This window comes from Zootermopsis nevadensis, unplaced genomic scaffold, assembly GCF_977971745.1.
Source record: "Zootermopsis nevadensis isolate Lab colony 2312 unplaced genomic scaffold, Znev_1.0 Znev_ptg000029l, whole genome shotgun sequence".
Classification (NCBI taxonomy): domain Eukaryota; kingdom Metazoa; phylum Arthropoda; class Insecta; order Blattodea; family Termopsidae; genus Zootermopsis; species Zootermopsis nevadensis.
This window is the reverse complement of record NW_028259161.1, coordinates 7,369,623-7,390,084: the sequence shown is the minus strand read 5'-3', so window position 1 is coordinate 7,390,084 and position 20,462 is coordinate 7,369,623. Positions and strand designations below refer to the sequence as shown.

At 36.6% G+C, this 20,462-nt stretch overlaps 1 protein-coding gene across 1 annotated transcript in view; it reads left to right on the top strand.

Annotated features, from left to right (window-relative positions):
• Positions 1-20,462, top strand: part of LOC110840858 (nephrin) — a 582,698-nt gene that overhangs the window by 465,145 nt on the left and 97,091 nt on the right. The window contains exon 5 of the mRNA XM_087357892.1: positions 12,321-12,431. Coding sequence (XP_087214018.1) covers positions 12,321-12,431 — 111 coding nt within the window. The remainder of the gene's footprint in view (positions 1-12,320; positions 12,432-20,462) is intronic.

The following is a 20,462-nucleotide window of genomic DNA, read 5'->3' as shown; positions in this document are numbered from 1 at the left end:
GACAAGTGACTAAGCATAGGCATATTGAGAGGATTCTTACATTGTAGTGAAATAACAGATTTATATCAAATATTTAGTTATTTAATGCTGTACTGTGTACATTTTAATGTTAAGATACATTGTTTCGCCTTACAGGAACCAGACTTTGTGCAAATCTGCGCAACAAAAATCTGTTTTCAGCAGTTAGTAATCTGTGAAGTTATATTGCGTACTGCTACTTTGTAAAATTCGCTGTTATTATGTATTACATCGTCATCCATCTCTAAGAATTAAAATTAATCATAGCCGGTGGTGTTTTCAGGATTACCAAAAAAGAATTTTATTGTATTGTTTTTGCCTTAAGCTATTGGCTTTCAAAAATCCGTTTTTGTTTGTTTGTTTTCTCTCCTCTTATTTGATTCATGCATGAAATTTAGGCTCCATAGTACTTAATACGTTGATGGATTCTCCAGAGATAAATTTACTCGCTTTGTTTTCAAACGCGTTTTACAATATCTCATAATATGGGAGAAATAAAGCAATCAGTAGATGACTGGTTTGTCCTAATCGAAGGAGAGGAAATTACTTTCATTCGTCGGCCGAATCGGACCATTTCGACAACAGAGCTTCGCGTGAAACAGTCTGTCGTTTAAAAGAGTGTTAAACTTTCTAGTTATGCGCACTGCCTAAATAAACATCATAGATGAACCGAAATATTTACAAATGAAACTTAGCGTAGTTATAATTTAGTAATTCAGACGCTATATGCAATTGAATCCCGAATTGATCGTACTTGACTTCTTCATACTAAATTATACAAAAAACAATATAAATAACAAGTAGTAGATAAATGCATATATATAAGCATATATATGGTGTGTGTCAAATTATACACCACTTAGCTACAGTTTTACTAATACACATTGTTTTAAAGATTAGGCGGAAAGTTAGATAATTTTAATTAAAATAATAATAATAATTTACTGGTTTTATATTTGTGGTAAGTAAAGAAGTTTCCGTATTATGTCTTATAATCGGAATTGTTATGCCTCATACATCCTGTTTTAGCAAGGTAAATACTTTATTTACTGCTTGAAATGCAGTATCCTGATTCAAGTCACTTGGGTACAATTTTTACGAGACACTGGCCCGCCTTCGTGCTAGGTGAACCTTAGTGACACATTACCTTCAAGTTCTGAGCCCTTGAAGGAAAGGCAGTAACAAAACGGGACAACAGCACAGTTCGTGAACTTGAGGTTTGCTCCAGCACTTCACCGTAAAAGAGTAGAAACTTTTTTTTTCCGAATTTCTTGTTCAGTGAAACCAATCTTGTTACAGACCCACACGCAAGGAATTGATTTTTTATATAGAACGGACGAAAAAGAAACTCTCTTGGTAGTTCCAACAGAGATGTGGGTCAGCCCGAGAATGAGTATTCCTGGCATTCATCTTGAACGTTGTACGTATCTACATTTTACCCTCTTCAGAAATATTCCTCTTGAGACACTTTTGGTTCATAAATTCCACTTGAACATTCTCTATGAACTGTGTGAAGTGTAGTTATTTGTTGGCGTGATAGGAGTTTGGGTCATGTTAACAATGAATGGGCCTGATGCCTGCGTTGAATTTAGTTGAAACCTGAAGGGAAGAGACCGCTGGAGAGACCTAGACGTAGATGTGAGGATAATGTCAGGCGGGATCTATGGGAGATAGGAGTTGAAGGAGACTGGATTTTGTTGGCCCAGGACAGGGTCCGGTGGAGGGCTTTGGTTAATTCGGTAATGAACCTTCGGGTTCGGTAAGCCATCTAGTTAGTTATTCCTTACATCATAATTTTCGGGGTCTCGTGTCCGTTATGGAGTGAGAAAAATTTATGAATAAATTATGGGATGTTGTATTAAGGAATTCTGTAATGCCTTGCATGGCTTCACAGTTACTGCACTTCTATTTTAATGCTGAAAATTACACATCTGTAAACAGAATTTGCTTGTAGATACGGCTGATTCTTTTCGTACCGTGATTCGAAGTTCAGAGATTTTCGATGTGAAAGTCAATAATCCGTCAAACGTCGGTTTTGTAACATGCCATGAAATAAGCCATGATTGACCCCTTCCTAATTCTTAATTACTCACCTTTAAGATCGCATTCCCATAATATTCATTACTGTAACGTCTGCAGTTGGAATAGCTTCGTTAAATATTCTCTGGATAAAGTAAATATGTTTCTGTTGTGAATTCTTTAAGTCTCTTAACAATTTCTCAACCCTTGAACCCGGAAAGATTACATATCTCTGCTAAATGTGGACAATTCTAAGTTCGTCTGTTAGTCAATATTTAACAGATTTTGTACTCCAGCTAAATCGGTATATTCATCTCTCATTCCATGGTACCAACTTTGACAGACCTCCAACACCCTCCCAGGGAGTGGAAGTGGGGGTGATGTGCAGTCTTTATCGCCATTGTCAACACATGGCTAATGTGAACGTGAGCTTAACGCCGGTCGGTGGATGTAGTAATTTCCTGAACAAGTTGTGCACCACCCTGCTTGTTCAGCTTTTTTTTTCTTTCGAGAGCTGCATTTTTGGTCCTGTCTCTATATGTGTCAGAACGTTAGAAGTGTTTTTCATGTTTCTAGTCACATATTCGTAAACGTATTGTTCTTTTTCATTAGATTTAACATTTTTAAAATGTTACTGGCTACCTTCTATAAAATCATATTATAATAATCACATCTTACCCTCGTCAGGTATATAGATAGGCAGTCCGTGTTTATTTGTGTGTAAATACGTATTTCCCTCATTACAACTATCTGTAACCCTCAAGAATTGTGGTATCTCTTTTAAAAATTGGGCTTGTTTGAAATGTCCATGGTTCTTCCTACCTCATTTTAAATGTAACTTATATTTAAAAAAACAACAAAATATTTTACATTCATATTAAACAGTGCGCAAGGCTACAACACCAGTAGTCGAATGACTGACCGAAACTGGAGCTGTTGCGGTATCTGATATCAGTCCCGATAAAATAAATGTGATTCTTATGATTCCAAATGGGAAATACTTTTTGTGTGAGGAAATAAGACAGGAGAACACAAGAAACTCCGCTGTAGAACATTGACGTAATTGTATTACACCTCTCTGAATAGCATTCTCAGTGCTTCTTATCCGTTTGTCTCCTGCCATTTAAATGCTCTTAGCGTACATGTCTGTGACATTTATCGCTCGCAACCGGGACAAGTTTCGTTACACGAGGAAACTGCCTACAAAACACAAAAGCACCGTGAACAATAGTATACTCACCCGCATTACGTACAGGTCAGCTCTGTGCGGTTTCATCTGCCCTCTTGTCTGGAACCTTATCCCCATTTCAAACCTTCCGCGTCTGTTGTACATATTAACACGAAATTTGAATGTGTTAAGGCCATTTACATACTTTTAAATCTTTCAGAAAGAGTTTAATTTACTTTGCATTAGCGACATTTATTTCTTTAAGAGAAATTTTTATGCATGATAATATTTACGCACTTCTACCCTTACTGTAGAAGCAGAGTCTGCTAGACGCCTCTTCGGTATTATTATTATTATTATTATTATTAATATTATTAATAATGTTATTCTTAATATCGATTCTGCCACGTTTGTATTATGTAGGTTTGAATATTGACTATAACTAGAGCTCCGAAACGTCGCTAAGATCCTACAAGACTACGCGCCTTCATAATGCAGAAAACCACAATCGATTACTTCACCGGTGGAGAATCTAAAATCTCAGCTAGTGTACAAGAAATTTCTAGAAATATTTTATTACTTTAGCAATTACTCTATTATTTAAAACTAAATTTTGTCTGAGCTACTGATAAAGCGTCGTTAAATAAACTATAAATAAATAAACGAATAGTCATTGTTATAAATTCTCTCATTAGAAGTAAAAGATGGCTACATATGTTGAAACGTAATAGACTTAAATTCAGTTGCCGGCGATGGACAAAGTCGAGGAAAGATCCATCCTTACATTAGCCAACGCCCTTATCAGTTAGCTGATTGACAGTAAAGATTATCTGTGAGAAATGTATTTCGGGGCATATAATGACTACTCTGTTTGCGTAAGATACATGGGCAATACTAACAGTGAATGGGCAGAATATACTTGATTACGAGATCATTCTCTCCAGTTAGCTTACTTCGGTCCAGAGTTAAACTACAGTTTCAAATCCTGCTTTTCCTCCATACTTTCTTCACGAACGACGATGTTCGGCATACGAATTATATTTGACTATGGCAACAGAGGTGTAGTTTCAGGCTCTGTTATAACACGTATGTATTCCCGCATTATTCATATATGAAGCCGGAATAATCAAACAGATAAAGTAAAATCTGCTGGTAGAGTCCTTTGTCGCCATGTCCAGACTGGTTCTCCCTGGCAGATTTCTGTTCGGTGGGTACCAAAACTGAATTTCTTCAAGAACACAAACCGACGGTGCATCAATCTGACAGTTGGCTTCTATAATCTGTTGTTATATATGGTGTCTGGACCTTTGTGTCATTGCCCACACCCACCGTGAGCCTGCATAATTCTCGAGTGTGTGTGTGTTGGTTAGGGATAGAAAATTAATCGCTTGTTCCATCTATAAGAATCGATGCACGCATGAACTCCACATGCAGCAAACTATCGAACCGACATTTATGAGTGTCTCTGTCCACATATCGATCCTGTTCTCATCACTCCGTTCCAAGACTGTTACGACTTCGCAGTACGTTGGTGGATACAACATCGAATGAAAGTTACGACGCGTCGAAGTGACCAATTACTGCACATAAACGGGCAGTTTGTAGCACTACGTGATGTGGCTCTTCGCTTTTAACGACTTAACTGAGTTTGGTGCCAGATGTTTTACTGCGTCTCTTACCTGTTTAGAACACCCTCTTTCTTCAAGAGTATTCGGCGGTACTGAATCAGTGTGTGTGTGTTCGACCGTGTATTTTCAGACAACTTTATATATATATATATATATATCGCTTTTGCTTGCGACAAATGACAATTAAGACAAGTCGTAACTCCAGTATAACTCATTATCACATTCCAGCAACAAACTTGAGGTAACAGTAAGCAGTAAGCTACGTTTACCGTATTACGATAAGTCGGTAACTGTAACTTGTAACGACCCAACTTAAATGGTTAGCTTAAAGTCTGAGTAACATCCGTCCGTTGTCTGTTCAAAGCCGATAACTGAAGGGTATAATCCATAAACTGCTTATGTCGCTCTAACTTTAGTACTAGCCGCTATTTTATGTCTTACCCATATCGTACCGTTAATGCGGTTCTAAAATCGGTATGTTATTATGATGACTAGGGTTCGGATGTTCATGACCTAAAAAAACTGAGAAATATGCATGAAAATAGATAAATATGACTCCAAAAAGGGCAAAATATGACCTAATTAGTTATGAGAAAATATTCGCTAAAATTTAAAGAAAAGTTTTGTATTTCAATCATGCTATTTATTTATATATGCATGTACAACTATTACATTACTTGATTTCCTAGCAATTTTAATCAAAAACCTCTGTCGCTTTAAGTTGTAAATGCCTCGTTTTGGATCAGCATCAGATGTTGAGAATACATGCTCCTATAAAAATATGATAAATTTTAAGAAACAGCCTTTCATGCATTTCAAATGCATTAATTGCAAATAAATAAACAAAATTCAAAATATTAAGTATCTTTCTTCATTCTCCGTTCTTGGCAGGATCACAGTATATAACGATGTGCATTTTCAAGGTCTCAAATGAAAAGTTCATCAGAACTAAAATATTCCTCGCCAAAATCTTTAACTAAACCTCTTAACTTCGCACTTTCAAACACTTCACTTTCGGCATCTTAACTAACTGAAGGATTCATTGTAAATGCCGGAGAAATATAGTTACAAGTAAGAAATTTATACCCAAAATATAACCGAAATATGAATTTTATCCTTAAAACATAACCGAAATATGCATTTTATCTTCAAAATATAACCAAAATATGCATTTAACTACAAATATGACCGAGACTTCCAAGTGCGGCGATTACAGGACCATCAGCCTAATCTCACATGCGGCGAAGATAATGACGAGAATACTGACTAAAAGACTAGAAAAGAAGATAGAGGAAGTGATGGGAGACGACCAATTTGGATTCAGGAGAGGAAGAGGAACCAGAGATGCCATCGGAGTTATGAGAATAATTTCAGAGAGAGTTCTCGATGTCAAGGAAGAAGTATGTGCCTGCTTCATCGACTGGAAGAAGGCTTTCGATCGAGTAAAATGGAAGAAATTAATGAGGATCCTACAGAGAATTGGAATTGATTGGAGAGATAGAAGATTAATCAAAAACCTGTACATGCAGCAAAAAGTCAAAGTGAGACTGGACTCAGGAGACACCAACAGCGTTGAGATAGGTAGAGGTGTAAGACAGGGATGCTGCTTATCACCAATTCTTTTTAACCTGTACGGGGAATGGCTTGCCAAGGAAGCTCTGGAGGGAACAGGAGACTTCAAAATTGGAGGAAGAGTGATAAAGACTGTAAAGTATGCAGATGACTTAGTAGTATTGGCGAAGGAAGAGGAGGAATTACAGAACATGATGGACAAGTTAGTGGAGACAGGTAGAGAGTATGGAATGGAAATCAACATTGAAAAATCAAAGGTAATGAGGATAGCACCGAGAGCAGAACCATTGAACGTTGTAATTGGAAACCAACAGATGGAGAATGTGGAGCATTTCAAGTACTTGGGAAGCATAGTCACGACGGACGCCCTATGCACCAAGGAAGTAAAAGCAAGGATAGCCATAGCCAAGGCAGCTTTCGTCAAGAAGAGGATACTTCTCACTAGCAAGTTGGGCTTGGAGATGAAGAAGAAACTAGTGAAGTGTTACGTATGGAGTGTCGCGCTGTATGGAGCAGAGACTTGGACACTCAGGAAGAAGGAACAGAAATACCTGGAGAGTTTTGAAATGTGGTGTTGGAGAAGAATAGAGAAGATCAGGTGGACGGATCGAGTGACCAACGAAGAAGTATTGAGGAGAGTCAACGAGCAAAGAAGCATTCTGCAGGCGATTACACGAAGGAAAGCTAACTGGCTGGGACATATTATGAGAAGGAATGGATTAATGAGTGATATCACCGAAGGCCAGGTTGAAGGAAAGAGAGGACTAGGAAGAAGATTGATACAGCTAACCGACGACCTTAAACAAGGAAAGAAGATGACGTTCCAGGAATTAAAGCGAGAAGCCGAGAATAGGGACAACTGGAGAGCTCTTTTTGGGCAGAGCAATGGACCTGTCGTAAGACAGAACACTTAATAATAATAATAATGACCGAGAACATAAAAATGACCTAAATATGCATTTATATGCAAAATTAATACAGTCTAATTGTGATTAGAATAGCCCAATTAGTGTTTAATTTCAGTTTAGAATGAAAATATAAGCCTCAAAAAAATATGACGTCATGAACATTCGAACCCTAATGATGACATATTTTTTTAACACCCGGAGCACTCCTAACCGGAAGCCTGAGTTCAATACACGCCCTTGGATATGGTTTATCTTTAAAAAATTTTATTGCCATGTAATTATTTTTTCCACAAGTGCGGAATAACATGACCACGAAGCATATTGTTAGTTGATTCTTCAGACCACCCAACTACTACGTCTTTAATGTGTGTACTAGGACCAGGCTTGGGAAGTCCTTTACATTCAGTGTTTCTTAGTGCAGTTCATCAAGAATCTTTATATTAAGTTGAAATAAAAAGTACTACCGTCTTTTGGATTCTGCAGATGTCAGGGCTATATCATTCGAAAATTTTAATTCCTTCGTCTTTTAAAGCCGTAATACCCGTGACTAAACCATATGGAACCGGCTGCCTGTATCTGTCGCTCAGTGAAAGATGCCCTGTTACCTACAACTTAAACGGCTCTTGGTTCTGTAAGCTTAAAGGAGGTCAGACACGAGGCACTCGACGTTTTTTTACCAAAATGGGTTACACGAGGTGTAGTCTATAAATTCAAAATTCATTTGGTGCTCTGTCTGAGGGATACGTTCGTTCAGAGCTGTAACTCTTGTAATTATACAGCTCGGGCTGAAATAGCTTGTTCTGTTGTAATTACAACCAACTGAACATTAAGTCAAATGTCCAACCGTGTTACAATCTTGTCCTCTTAGAGCATACTACCGTCCCTAAGACGTTTGTTATTGTTCTAGACTGTACGCAGATGGCATTAACCTCTTACCCTAAATTATAACTATCGAAAATGAACCACTAGCATCAAATACAGGATAATTTTCTGTGTAAATATTTCCCATTTTAATTGCAAGCAGCATTTGATTCAAACATTCTGAACAAGTGATAGAAGGAGTCATGGTGAATGCTCGGAGAATACTTGTAACAAAAAAACAGGCCTAAATATTATAAAGAAATGTACCGATGGAAAAGAGGAACACTGAAAAGGATTCAAGACAATAACAACTGACTAGTAAACCATAAAAAATATCTGAATTCGCATATTTGGATGAAGAAACAAACAAATGAGATTTAAGATTTTATCAACCAATTAGAGCCCAGTGGTAACTGTATGAATAACCCGTTTTAATAATCTGTTATTCTACATTTTGCTCCTACAAAGTGTACTTACGAGATTTCGTATGATTTCACAATAAACCTTGATTATTTTCTTAAACAGCATTAACCAGTTTATCTTTGTAATGGTTACCATAATTCAGTAAATGCTTGATTAGTCGTCAGGGATTGAATTCTGACTTGGCTTCGAGGCCGATTGCTGCCGCGGAAAGTTTAAGTACGACTATTTAAAATATTTCTTTACGCCTAAATGAAGTTACAGACAGCGTCCAGTATCTTACAAGCCGCAAATATTTCACTTCCATATGTCTAAAAAAAATACCGAAATTAATTGTTCTCAGGAAAACAATTTTCCAGCAACCAGTTACATCTGTTACAAAATTATTGTCTAAAGATAAATGTCTAATATACGGTTTCAGTTTCTGCCGGTGTTGTAGTCGTGAACGAATAAGTAGATTATACAGGAGTATAAGTACTTTTAAAATAACATATATATATCCCTAAATTGTAATTATAATAAATTACTTGTTTAAAAAATCAGCGACTTCGTAAAAGTTAAGTACCGTAGACTGGTTTTTAAAATTAATTACAGAATATTTGCCCGTTTTGATCACTATAAGTTTCTCAATTCATTAGTATAAATTAATTTACCCTAAAAGCTGTGTGTTCTGCCACAAGTAGGCAATTAGGAAGTTTAATCTACCGTGTTTTAATGCACGCAATGTTATAATGTGCTTGCTATTGAAAGGACTGAGGAATCTGTAATAAGCGTACGCTTTCATTGCATCGCATTTAACTCACTTATATCTGTTGCTAACTTTATTTTAGCTTATTATAACATACAGGAGAAGTTGGACGGTTTCAATAGAAATTTCGGGGTAATAGGCCTGCAAGATAAAGTATTGACGTCCTTGATTTCAGATTGTGAGCCGGATATATCGTTTCCCTTGTTTATACTCTCACCCCAAAACTTCATTACATTTAGAAGCACCATGTTAACTGGTTAGAGTGAAATACAATGTATATTTGTGCTTTACACCAAATTCAAACTAGTTTCTGTCATTCCATTTCGACCCGTGCCCGACTCTTATGTAGGCCATGCCGAAAACGCATTTGTAACGTTTTCTAGTTTATTGCTGAGGTAAACTGATATCCTGTAAGGGGTTAACGAAACCTGGGTAAACCTACTCAGGTGGTGTAGCAGTATGGTCGCAGTGTTCGATCCACAAGCTTAGTAACCAGCTACAAAAGGGTTTTTAAAAATTGCGCACAGAATATCATCATAGAACCAAATATAAAGTTCGCATATGGAATCATCTGTTTGTTATAAACAGAGTTCGTCAGATCCGTCAAATGTTTGGAACGATGTAAATATTTCGATGAAAGATCCAGCAAACGCCACATCTGTCCGGAACTTCCCACCACACATCGGATCAGACAGGTCTTAAATGAAAATATATAGAAGAGGTAAACATCGTATTCTGCTATGATTCATCTCTTTAAAATCAGTGTACTGCTCTCCATAAAACTCGGAGTTTAGATTATTACCTTGGATTTCTTCCTGGTTACAACAACCTGAGTTGAAACAGTTATAGGCATAATCGCATGCAGATACTTTGTATGAGTCGTATTTATTTTATTCTTCTCGACATGCTAGAATTCTGCGTTGAATTTTTATGGTCAAGTTTCCACATCAGATGTTCCCTCGTTTTACCTCAATTTTATTGACTATAAGGGTTTTGAAATATGTCTTTGACGGAATTTTCGTGATTAGAACTTCGTGTCTTGTTTTCATGAGTCGCTCAGTCAGGTCAAAACACACTGACGTCTAGGTCTGTCTTCCAGTCATAAACCATCAAGCCTAGGCTCTTATCAGAACACATCATGGATAAGTCTTGTGTGAGTGAATTTTAAACAGCTCGGGGAGTAGTTCAGCTTTTGCAGAAACTGTTTAAATTTACTTTCATACAAATTACTTTGCCATTTCATTTAGCTTATCGTGTAATTTATGTTTTGCTGTTGATGATGGAAGCACGGTTTAATAGAGTTAACCTTGCGGGACCAAAAGAAATATATATATAATGTTAATTCGCTGACCCATTGCTGGAAACAGCGACGTGGTATCAGATTTTTCATCGAGGTAGCCTTCAGTGGACTGACCATCAAGGTTAGGCCATCTGGCGTATTTCATATTCCGTTGAATTTATCTAACTTTCTAAGAACGTAATTTTTATTTGTTTGATTTCTTCAGTAGTTACTATAACAGATAAGTGAAGACATATATTACCTATTTGCCCTTCGTATTTGGGAAATCCCTGCTTTATATCTGGAACAAGAGACCGTATACCCTGACTGAGGTTCGTTGTGGGTTACCTCAGTGTCTCCAGACAAATACCGGGATAGTAGCTGCCTTAAATTGGGCCACGTAACTGCTTATTGCAATATCCTTTCCAATTCTTTATTCATTAACCACCTATTTGCCCTTTTTAATTAATTAAACTAGTGGAAAGGACGTTCAGAAATTCAATATCTGAGACGAGGTGTGGTCAGGATTAGATCGTTATGTAATACTGGGCATAGGAGCGGCCACTGTTGCTGTTATACGCAGATAATTGATTTCAGTTGTGTAAACAAAGTCCTAGATACAGTCCCAGAACAAGTAGTTCAATACAAGTCTGCCTGCGACTATGGTGTTTGTACTGGATTGGAGCGTCAGAGGCAGCAGGATAAGACCCTTATCACTACACGCAGGCAGGGGTGCGTTGAAAATGTTGCGGTGTGAGGCCCGTCAGCTAGTTAATATCCAAGAAGGTGAATATCAATATTATTGACATTAAAACGTCAAACTGAACTGACAGAATGATAGACTGCTAAAAATAATTATGTTTATAATAATAATTAAGTAACAAAATATGAAAATAACTATGTTAATGCCTTAATTTTGAACGGCCTCAGAAATATGCAGATATGGTCCAGACATTTTTTTGGATTATATTACTCGAATTTTTATTAAATATTAGACAGATCATGATGCAACTACACATCCAAACTTTCATAATTTCGTGCTTCTAGTGTGTTTACCTGCGTTTATTCATCCACACTCAACATTTATACACAACCGTACTTTAGATCAGAGGATGATGTTTGTGCTCCCTCTCGTAGAGAGGTATTTTCTGTAGTTTGAAGAGAAAATATTTGTGTCTGCCTTCAACGGTATCGTTAGAAGTTTCGTTGAGACTTTATTTCATCAACAAAATAACTAAATATTTTACAAAGTAAGGTTTATAATGCGTTGGCTAGAAAAAAACGTGGTAAAATTAAATAATTTATAAGAAGTGGTTTAAAGCTACTCTAAAGTAGTTTGTTGTAACGATCGTGCGGTATGTAGCGAAGCTAATGGACTATAGATAGATGACGAGAAAGATAAATAATGGACTAAAAAGACATAGCTTTTATGAAGTCGAAAATGTTTCAGCTTCTCTGGTCTACTTAACTAAAAGTAATTTCACATTATTTCTTATAAAACTTCATCCTTCGAAGCTTCGATCACTTGAAGAGTATTTTATCTTGGACAATAATTTATTAATATTAGCGGCAGTAACAGTGTAGCATACAAGTTGCCAGGTTCAGCTGAACTTAATTCACATGTATCTTCTTTCTGCAAATGCTTTAGCAATGCGCAACTTATATAAAGGCTATAACAAGTGTTGTTTCTTTTCCACAGCACCACCCTTGAATCCGACAATATTTGACGACCGAGGCAAGGAAGTTCCGAGTGTTGCAGGGCCTTACGAAGAAGGACGCGAGATGAAACTGTTATGTGTGGTGTCAGGGGGTAAGTGTCTCTAACTTCTACATAACTTCCTTTCGACATCCGCTGCTCTTATTTAGATAACTTCTCGTTCGTTCTTTCATGCATTAAAACGGCTACTTTGTAAGTATAATTTGAGGTTCTCGCTGCGGTCAGTACGAGTATATCTCTTCTGGGTTGTAGCGCCGTGTAGTCTGGTAGAAGTTTACCAACGTTTCGGAGGTTCTTGATCGCCCTGATAGTGGAGGAAACAAGGACATCTGAAACATCGGTAAACTTCTACCAAACTACAAGACGCTACTACCCAGAGGAAAGCCATCTTAGCTTGTAGTTTAAAAACAGCAAAGAATTTGTTCGTTCTTTCGACCAATATTATGTATCATACATGCCATTTCAACCTTCAGAAAGTCAGTGACAACCATCTACTTCAAGATTTAGTAAATCAGCATCGCCCTCCCCCTCGATTGCATTTATGAGTTAGTGTGATTTTCATAATATACAGCTATTATTTCCCTAAACAGCATTATGCAAAAGAGCTTTCTAATGCAGACAAGCTGTATTTTTATTGCGCAGGAAATGAGAGTTTTAGAATTATTTAGATGAGCTTCGACTTCAAATGGTTAAACGTATTGCGTTTTATTATTGTTATTATTATTATTATTATTATTATTATTATTATTATTAGTAGTAGTAGTAGTAGTATACTTTGATCTTACTAAAGCATTTGACTTAGTCCCTCATAATATTCTTCTTGGGAAACTTAGAAACTTTGGACTATCACCCAGTTATGTTGATTGGTTCCATAGTTATCTTTCTGATCGACAATCCATTGTTCGTGTATCAGGAATGATTTCGTATCCTTATCGTGTTAAGTGTGGGGTGCCTCAGGGTTCCACCCTAGGCCCTTACTTTTTAATATATTTATTAATGTCATCTGCGACTCCATACATAATGCACAGTGCCTTTTATTTGCTGATGACTTAAAGATATATCGGAGTATTAGCGATGTTTATGACTGCAAACTGTTGCAGGACGACATCCATTCAGTGCAAAATTGGTGTCTTGTGAATGGGATGCAACTTAATTTAAGTAAAACGACTGTTATATCATTCACCCGGAAGACAAACAGTATTTATTTTAATTACAAATTGTGTAACAACCTGGTGGCACGCTCCCATTGTGTTAAAGATCTCGGTGTTCTACTGGACTGTAAGCTTTATTTTCACCAGCATATCAACTATAATCTCACAAAGCTTAAAAATGCTAATTTTGATTCGGTACATTACTTCTTCCTTCTCCTCTGTTAACAACCTATTGGTCTTGTACAGTACCTTAGTCCGTTCCAAAATTGAGTATGCATCCGTTGTTTGGAACTCTATTACTAATACTGATTCCTTTAAATTGGAAAGGATTCAAAGGAAATTTGTAGCTCTATGTTACACTAGATTCTTTAATGGCGTTTGTGCCTATAATTATGACGATATACTAGTTAGATTAAACTTCTTATCGTTACATTTAAGGAGGAGGCTTTTGGATGCGCTTTTCCTCATCAATGTTTTTAAAGGCAAAATTAGTTGCTCATCTGTTTTTGATACAGTTAGTCTCTGCATACCCACTAGGTCTATCAGAGACTACTCTACCTTTACTGTACAACGTAATTTCAAGGTCAGTCCCTTTGCCAGATGTGTTTCTGGTGCCAATGCAGTCTGCAGGAGCATCGACATCTTTAACAAAGATCGTGTTTTGCTTACTGAGATCAGTCAGCTTTTTAAACAATAATCATTGTTTTTTATTGTTTATTTAGTATAACATTTTATTTGCTATGTTGTTTGTCCAAAATTAAACTGCTTTTAGTTTAATTATTATTTTACGTATCTATAACATTTAGTTTTTTACTTATGAGTTATTTTGCAATAAATCAATATTGTACATTTATGTTTTCAGTTCATCGTTTATTTGCTTTTGTTTTGTAATGTTTGTATTGTTGTCTAGTGTTTGGCTGTTATTGGCCTTTTTGGCTGTTGTCAAGCACTTTAATAAATGAATTGAATTGAATTGAATACTTTTACCATACGGAATTAATATAAAGTAATTAGAATCAAACCTATCATAAAATAACTTCTCAAATTGAGATCTAAGGAAGAAAACTAAATTTGCCTATATTCATCGGTACAGATTGTCTTCCCACATGAAGGCTTAATTAAAGAGGATTTTGCTTACTACTGTGTTGCTTGAGAAATAATTTATTAAAACGTTCTTCTGTTTTAATTATTAATTTCCATCTTAGATTTACATTTCCCTGATAGAATTACTTGCCAAGTTCAACTCTTAATCTGTCTTTATAAATTGAAATTAAGATATGGCAGTAGGGTGAATCAATCTAACGTTTTATTACTCTGATACCCGCGTCGTTTGCAGCAGGGTTCTCTAGTTAGACGTACAATCGGAGAAAGACAAAAGCATAAAAGAGCTTTTGAGTGTTTATCCCCATATCGTGTTTGATGCTTTCATTTTTATCGGTGATCCGAGTATGACGTAGGCAACTTTCCTACTGGTCAGAGTGTAGTTCATTGAATCCAAACAAACACATTGGTCGGCGCTTTCCCGTTATGGAACATTTACTTCCATGAAAACAATCCTGTAAATCCTATTTATTCCAAACAGCGTTGGACTCGCTGGTGCTATGTTTGTGCAGCAGTTTCTCCACGTGATGTATGAAATACAAATTTAGGCACACTGAATGAAGTTTCAGTACCTGGTTATATTCACAACAGTTTTGCTCCACGCTGACAACCAAATGTGAGCCAAATTTACAGTTTGAAATTACACTCAAACATTGAATTGAATATGAATTTTCAAGAATTACCCTGTTACGAACCCCCCCCCCCCCCCCCCGAGTTTTATCACAGTGACTGACATTTCGCTGTTACGTTCCACCCGAACACATTTAAGATTATCTCAAGTCACTAAAACTTATTTTCTTAGCGTTCATTTTATAACACATTCCAGACTACACGTCGGTTTCCAGAAAGTGACTTGCTGGATTAGATGTTTAGAGGATAAAGAAATTTATGAAATTTTTGTGTTATTATTAGAGTGATTCAATGAAGACATCACTTGTCAGGGTCAGAGTGCAAGAGACGAAAGAAATGCAAACAAAATTTTAGTCGGAAAACCTTAATTATAGAAAATTGATTGAGTGATGTATCAAGATGTAGGGAATGGGGAGGGGGTAATTTACTGATATTTATTTTCATCGAAGTAAACAGTGGATTATATACTTGTGGCTGACAGTAAGTTCTACTGATGGGCTGTTTTCGTAGTTACTAATTTTGATTTCCATGAAAACAGTGAAGTTTTGTACCGGACCATTTTGCCTTATCGTCAGCTTTTCGAGGAAGATTTTATGCGTGATGTTACTTTTAAACAAGCCACTGCTCATAATCAAAAATAATTGTTACGGCACATATTTAAATGTATTAAAACATATATGTAATAGTTAAATATAATGTGCTGTTATGCAATCTGTGATGGTGGTCTCCATATTACAGGGCTAAGAACCGAAAGCCTTCGCCGAATGCGTTGTTTTTGGGAGGTCTCGGGTTGGAATTTCGGCTCTGAGACCGGCTCTCCTGACTGAAGATCTTCGTGGTTTTGCCGAGGCTCTTGAGATATTTTAGTGAACGACTTTGTGCCAAGACCTCTTCCTTTGACATCTTTCCAAGTTATTAATCACCCTTTCTCCCCATCCTATTTACTGTAATCAAAGCTACCGACGGTGTTCTTAAATGTGGTAGATATAAGTAAGTAAATAAAACAAGCCTATATAAATATATGTATAAAATCTAGAACTTCGTGATAATTTGAAATGTTGCCTTTTCATTCATATCAGTTTATTCATGTTGTAACGTGGGGCATATTTCCTGGAAACCTCCCGACTGATCTCCTTGAATTTAAAAACGTTTCCGTCCTTCCTTCCTTCCTTTCTGTACAAACTTAAGCACCGAGTCGCCGGTTGCAGAAAGAGAGAAAGAGAGCTTTAAAGTCCTCCATAAAACAACCCACTCTGCCCATCGTCGGCCGGATTCAGCCTAGATACGTCCTAACTTCGAGAGATCTTGGCTGCGGCTTCTTAAGAAAGACAAGGAGACCGGAAGGAAATGTACCTTGGCTGACTTCTGCACTCACTCTCCCCCAATCCCTCGCCATGGCGGCGGCGTCTTCTGCAGATTCTTCCATGATTTCTACCCTCCTTTCAGTCTGTTTTCTTCTCAATATTTATGCTTTCCCTTCTTACCACACAGTGTTTATTATACTGGTTTACCGTAATTGATGCCAACAATTTTTTTGCTGTCTCTTTATTCCTTCTCCCCCTTTGAAACCTCTTTTGTTTCTCTTGTGTGTATTCCGTGCTCCTTTCCATTATTTCACACTTTTCTGCACTTTATTCACTATAAATTTGTTCTTTCTGTCTCTTGCATATGTCCACTCTTTCTTCATCCGTGTTTTCCTGTACAATAATATTCTAAATAAATCCTTCGTCGTATAAAAAAGGCAGATCTCTTGTCCTGTATTTCTTCTCTTGGTTCCGCAAGTATGGCCATACACTTCCCTCTAGAAATTTTAAAACAGATCTTACAAGATTTATCCAGCCCAGTTCTCAACGATAACTCAGAAATTGTAATGACTAGACTATGAACTCGATGACTGGGTTTCGATTCCTTGGTAGGGTTTTTTCTCTTCACTTTAGTCTGCAGTCCGGCACTGTTGATCTTTCCTTGGTGTAAAGGGCAGTACATAAAGTTAACCATCCAACCACATCTGCTGCCTAGTATAAGCATGCGTGGAGCTATGCCTCCATTTCCCCATATGTCCCCATGACATAGCCTCGCCGTTTAGGTCACACGAAAGAAATATTGATGACTATTTTAATACTTCTTGTTTTATCATATAATGTGTTTATAGTTAGTTTATGTTTCGTTTTACAAATGTTTCTGTTTTTGTGTTTGAATGGAAAATATTTTAATCAAATGGAGGGTATCAAGTGTACACACCACGCCTGTCGAATTTTAAATAGCAACTGTAACTCAGATTTTATTGTGTATGGTGTTGAGGTTTGTGTACAGTAGGCACCCTCTTAAGTTTATAACCGTCTCTTCCTGAAAGAAAGATGTTCCCCCTGCAATTATCTGATTTGTATGAATAAAAGGTTTTAATGACAATCTTGCCCAATGATTTGCTTACTTAAAGTAACCACCCTCCTTTGTTTATGTTAGTTTATGTTTCCACAGGATCGTGCGGTAATTTTTCACCTCCAAGATAGTGAATGTGATGCTGTTGACTGTAACAGGGTTGGTTGTAGTGTTTAGGTGGATGCATACGGTTATATACAGTAGTAACTAGGGTCCGTGCGATATGTCTAATCCCTTCCTGTTTAAATGGTATTGCCTTTGCATAACCTTATGTATTTTTTTATTTCCGAATAAGATAAAAAATTAACATTTGAATTGGCCTTAATAGTATTACTCTCGCTGTTTTAAATTTTATTCTAATCTTGCATTCAGTTTTGCCACAGTATAATTATATTTGCTACCTGAAAATATGAACGTATATTAAATCTCAATGGCCGCCATTAACCAGGCTTCTGAGAGGAAGGCGATCATTTTCTCAAAACGATTAATAGATAATGTGCCTCGTAGAAATAAAGACGAAGATTCAAATGTGGAAGAACAGTGAACCAGATGCGAACATTTATCAGTAATCTTAAGTTTTAACGACGAAACGCAATTTAGTTACGTGTTATGTTCACATATTTGGTATATAATACTGATAAAATATGTTTGACAAATCTTTTTCTAGGTATACAGCACAGCTAGTGCAAAATATTTAGACTGGAATTTTTTAATGTTATTAAAATTTCTTTAACATGCGTTTGTGATGCAGGAATCCAACAGATGAAACATGTGGCATATTTATTATGACGCGTTTGAACTATGAACGCGTATTGGTACAGACATGAAGCAAGGAATGGTGTATTTCCTTTACTTTGGTATAGTTAGTTACTTTGACTGAAGAGTCGTTGATTTTAAACTGAGTAAAATGTTTATACATTACAAAGCAGACGACTATTTGCCGTTTACTAAAAGACAGCAGGCAGATAATCGCTCGACTAGTCAAATTCCTCGTATTTTATGGAACCCCAAATTTCATTATAGTGTCCACTTGAACCTGCCACCAATGAAACTACGGAGGCAGATAAGTCAAATCCATATCATCTTATATTCTTTCTTTAAGAATGCTTAATATCCCGCCATCTACGTTTAGGTGTTCCAGCTGATTTCTTTTCTTCTGGTTTTTCGACTATAATTTTATGTAAGGTAATAATCTCTTCCTCACGTACTACATGACCCTCCTTGAATTCATGTGTAAAATTTCGTAACATGCTAGTGTATTTTTGGCAAGGAAATGTTCGGTCCGAGGCCCAGACCCAAAACTGGAGGACCACCCGCTCGTCGGTGGATGTACATTCATCTTCCGTATCTGGAGGCCTTTTGAATCCAAAACCCGAGGGTGTGTGGTGGCAAGACCCCTTTGCGAATTCCAGTCTTTGTCTAGTGTATATTCGCGAGTAATTTTGTCTGTGTTTAAGTGTTTACATCACGTAGACTTTACGTTTACTTCATTAATACACGGTGTTGTCCCACATGCCTGAATGACCTGAAAACTCATGTCTCACAAATGAACAAGTGGACGAGTGGACATAAAACACTGCAACCTGCAAATTCGTCCCAGGAACATTGATCACATTATGAAAGTGTGTTAGATACTGCCACAATATATTTCATTAATGGATTCTTTTGGTTTTTATATTGGATTTAATTAATTTTCCAGATGACCAACTGTCCCATTTCTGTATTAAACAATAGTAGTGTAAATGTGCCCATTTTGGTGTTTTAACGTTTGATTTGTGGTTATACATTTATGTTGTAACATAACGTGTGGTACCATATAAATAATTGTTACGTGCACGGAGGACATTGCTTTAATTTACTAGCATATGAGGTAATATAAGCGGCTTCCATTTTATGCGATGTCATACACATACAACTAGACGATAATGAAATTGTTGGCAAAAATGATTGTATAAATTTGAATGATGTAGTAGCCATATTGTAGCAACTATAATAAACTCTGCTTTTATTTCATATGGTGTTTGAAATATTCACCATTTTTCGTTGTGAAGTGTATAATATACTGAATTGTATGTCAGTGCGGTTTCCAGCAGTAATTTCTATTGATTTTAGTTTGTCGAAAACGGCTGGAATAAGCTCTGCGTGTGGCATTTGTCTCTTTTTCCCTGTCTCCGAGAACGGTGAAAAGGGTCGTGAATTCTCTTACTCTGTAATCTTCCAATCTAACAAAGGTTTGATCTATTTAAATACTTTCGTTGTTATATAACTGAAAACACGTACGGAAAAAAATGTGGCCAAGACATTGTATTCAAACGTCCAACTGTGCGAAGTGCAGAAATGATAAAAGGTTTGTTTACAATACTCCGACGTAAAACTGGAGGGTGGAAATTACAGCTTATAGCACCAAAGGAAGACCCGCCTCTCGTATGACATTTTCACACATACGTAAGGGATAAAAAAAATCAGGTACAATATAATAACAATTTTCAGTACCAGCCCTTGGCGAGATGTTTATTGTTTTCATCATCTTGCTTTTGTTTCAATTTAAAAAAATACTCTGTGGGGGCAAAGTTATACTTCAGGAGCGATTGGTTACTAAGCTGATAAATGTCCCATTTCTTATGGAACCGAAAGTTCAATACCAGCTTCATAAGATTCTGCTACTGGTACCCAAGTCAGATTAATCCATTTCAAATCCTCGTTACTCTATATTTTTCAGGCCTATTTTAATGCCTATTATTCTACCACTTTCGCATGCGTTTCACATTTTCGGCTATTATTCTGTAAGCATTTATAAAAATAATAACAATAATCCGTAAACGATGCTTTAAAAGTAAACACATGAAATATATAAGTGTCACAA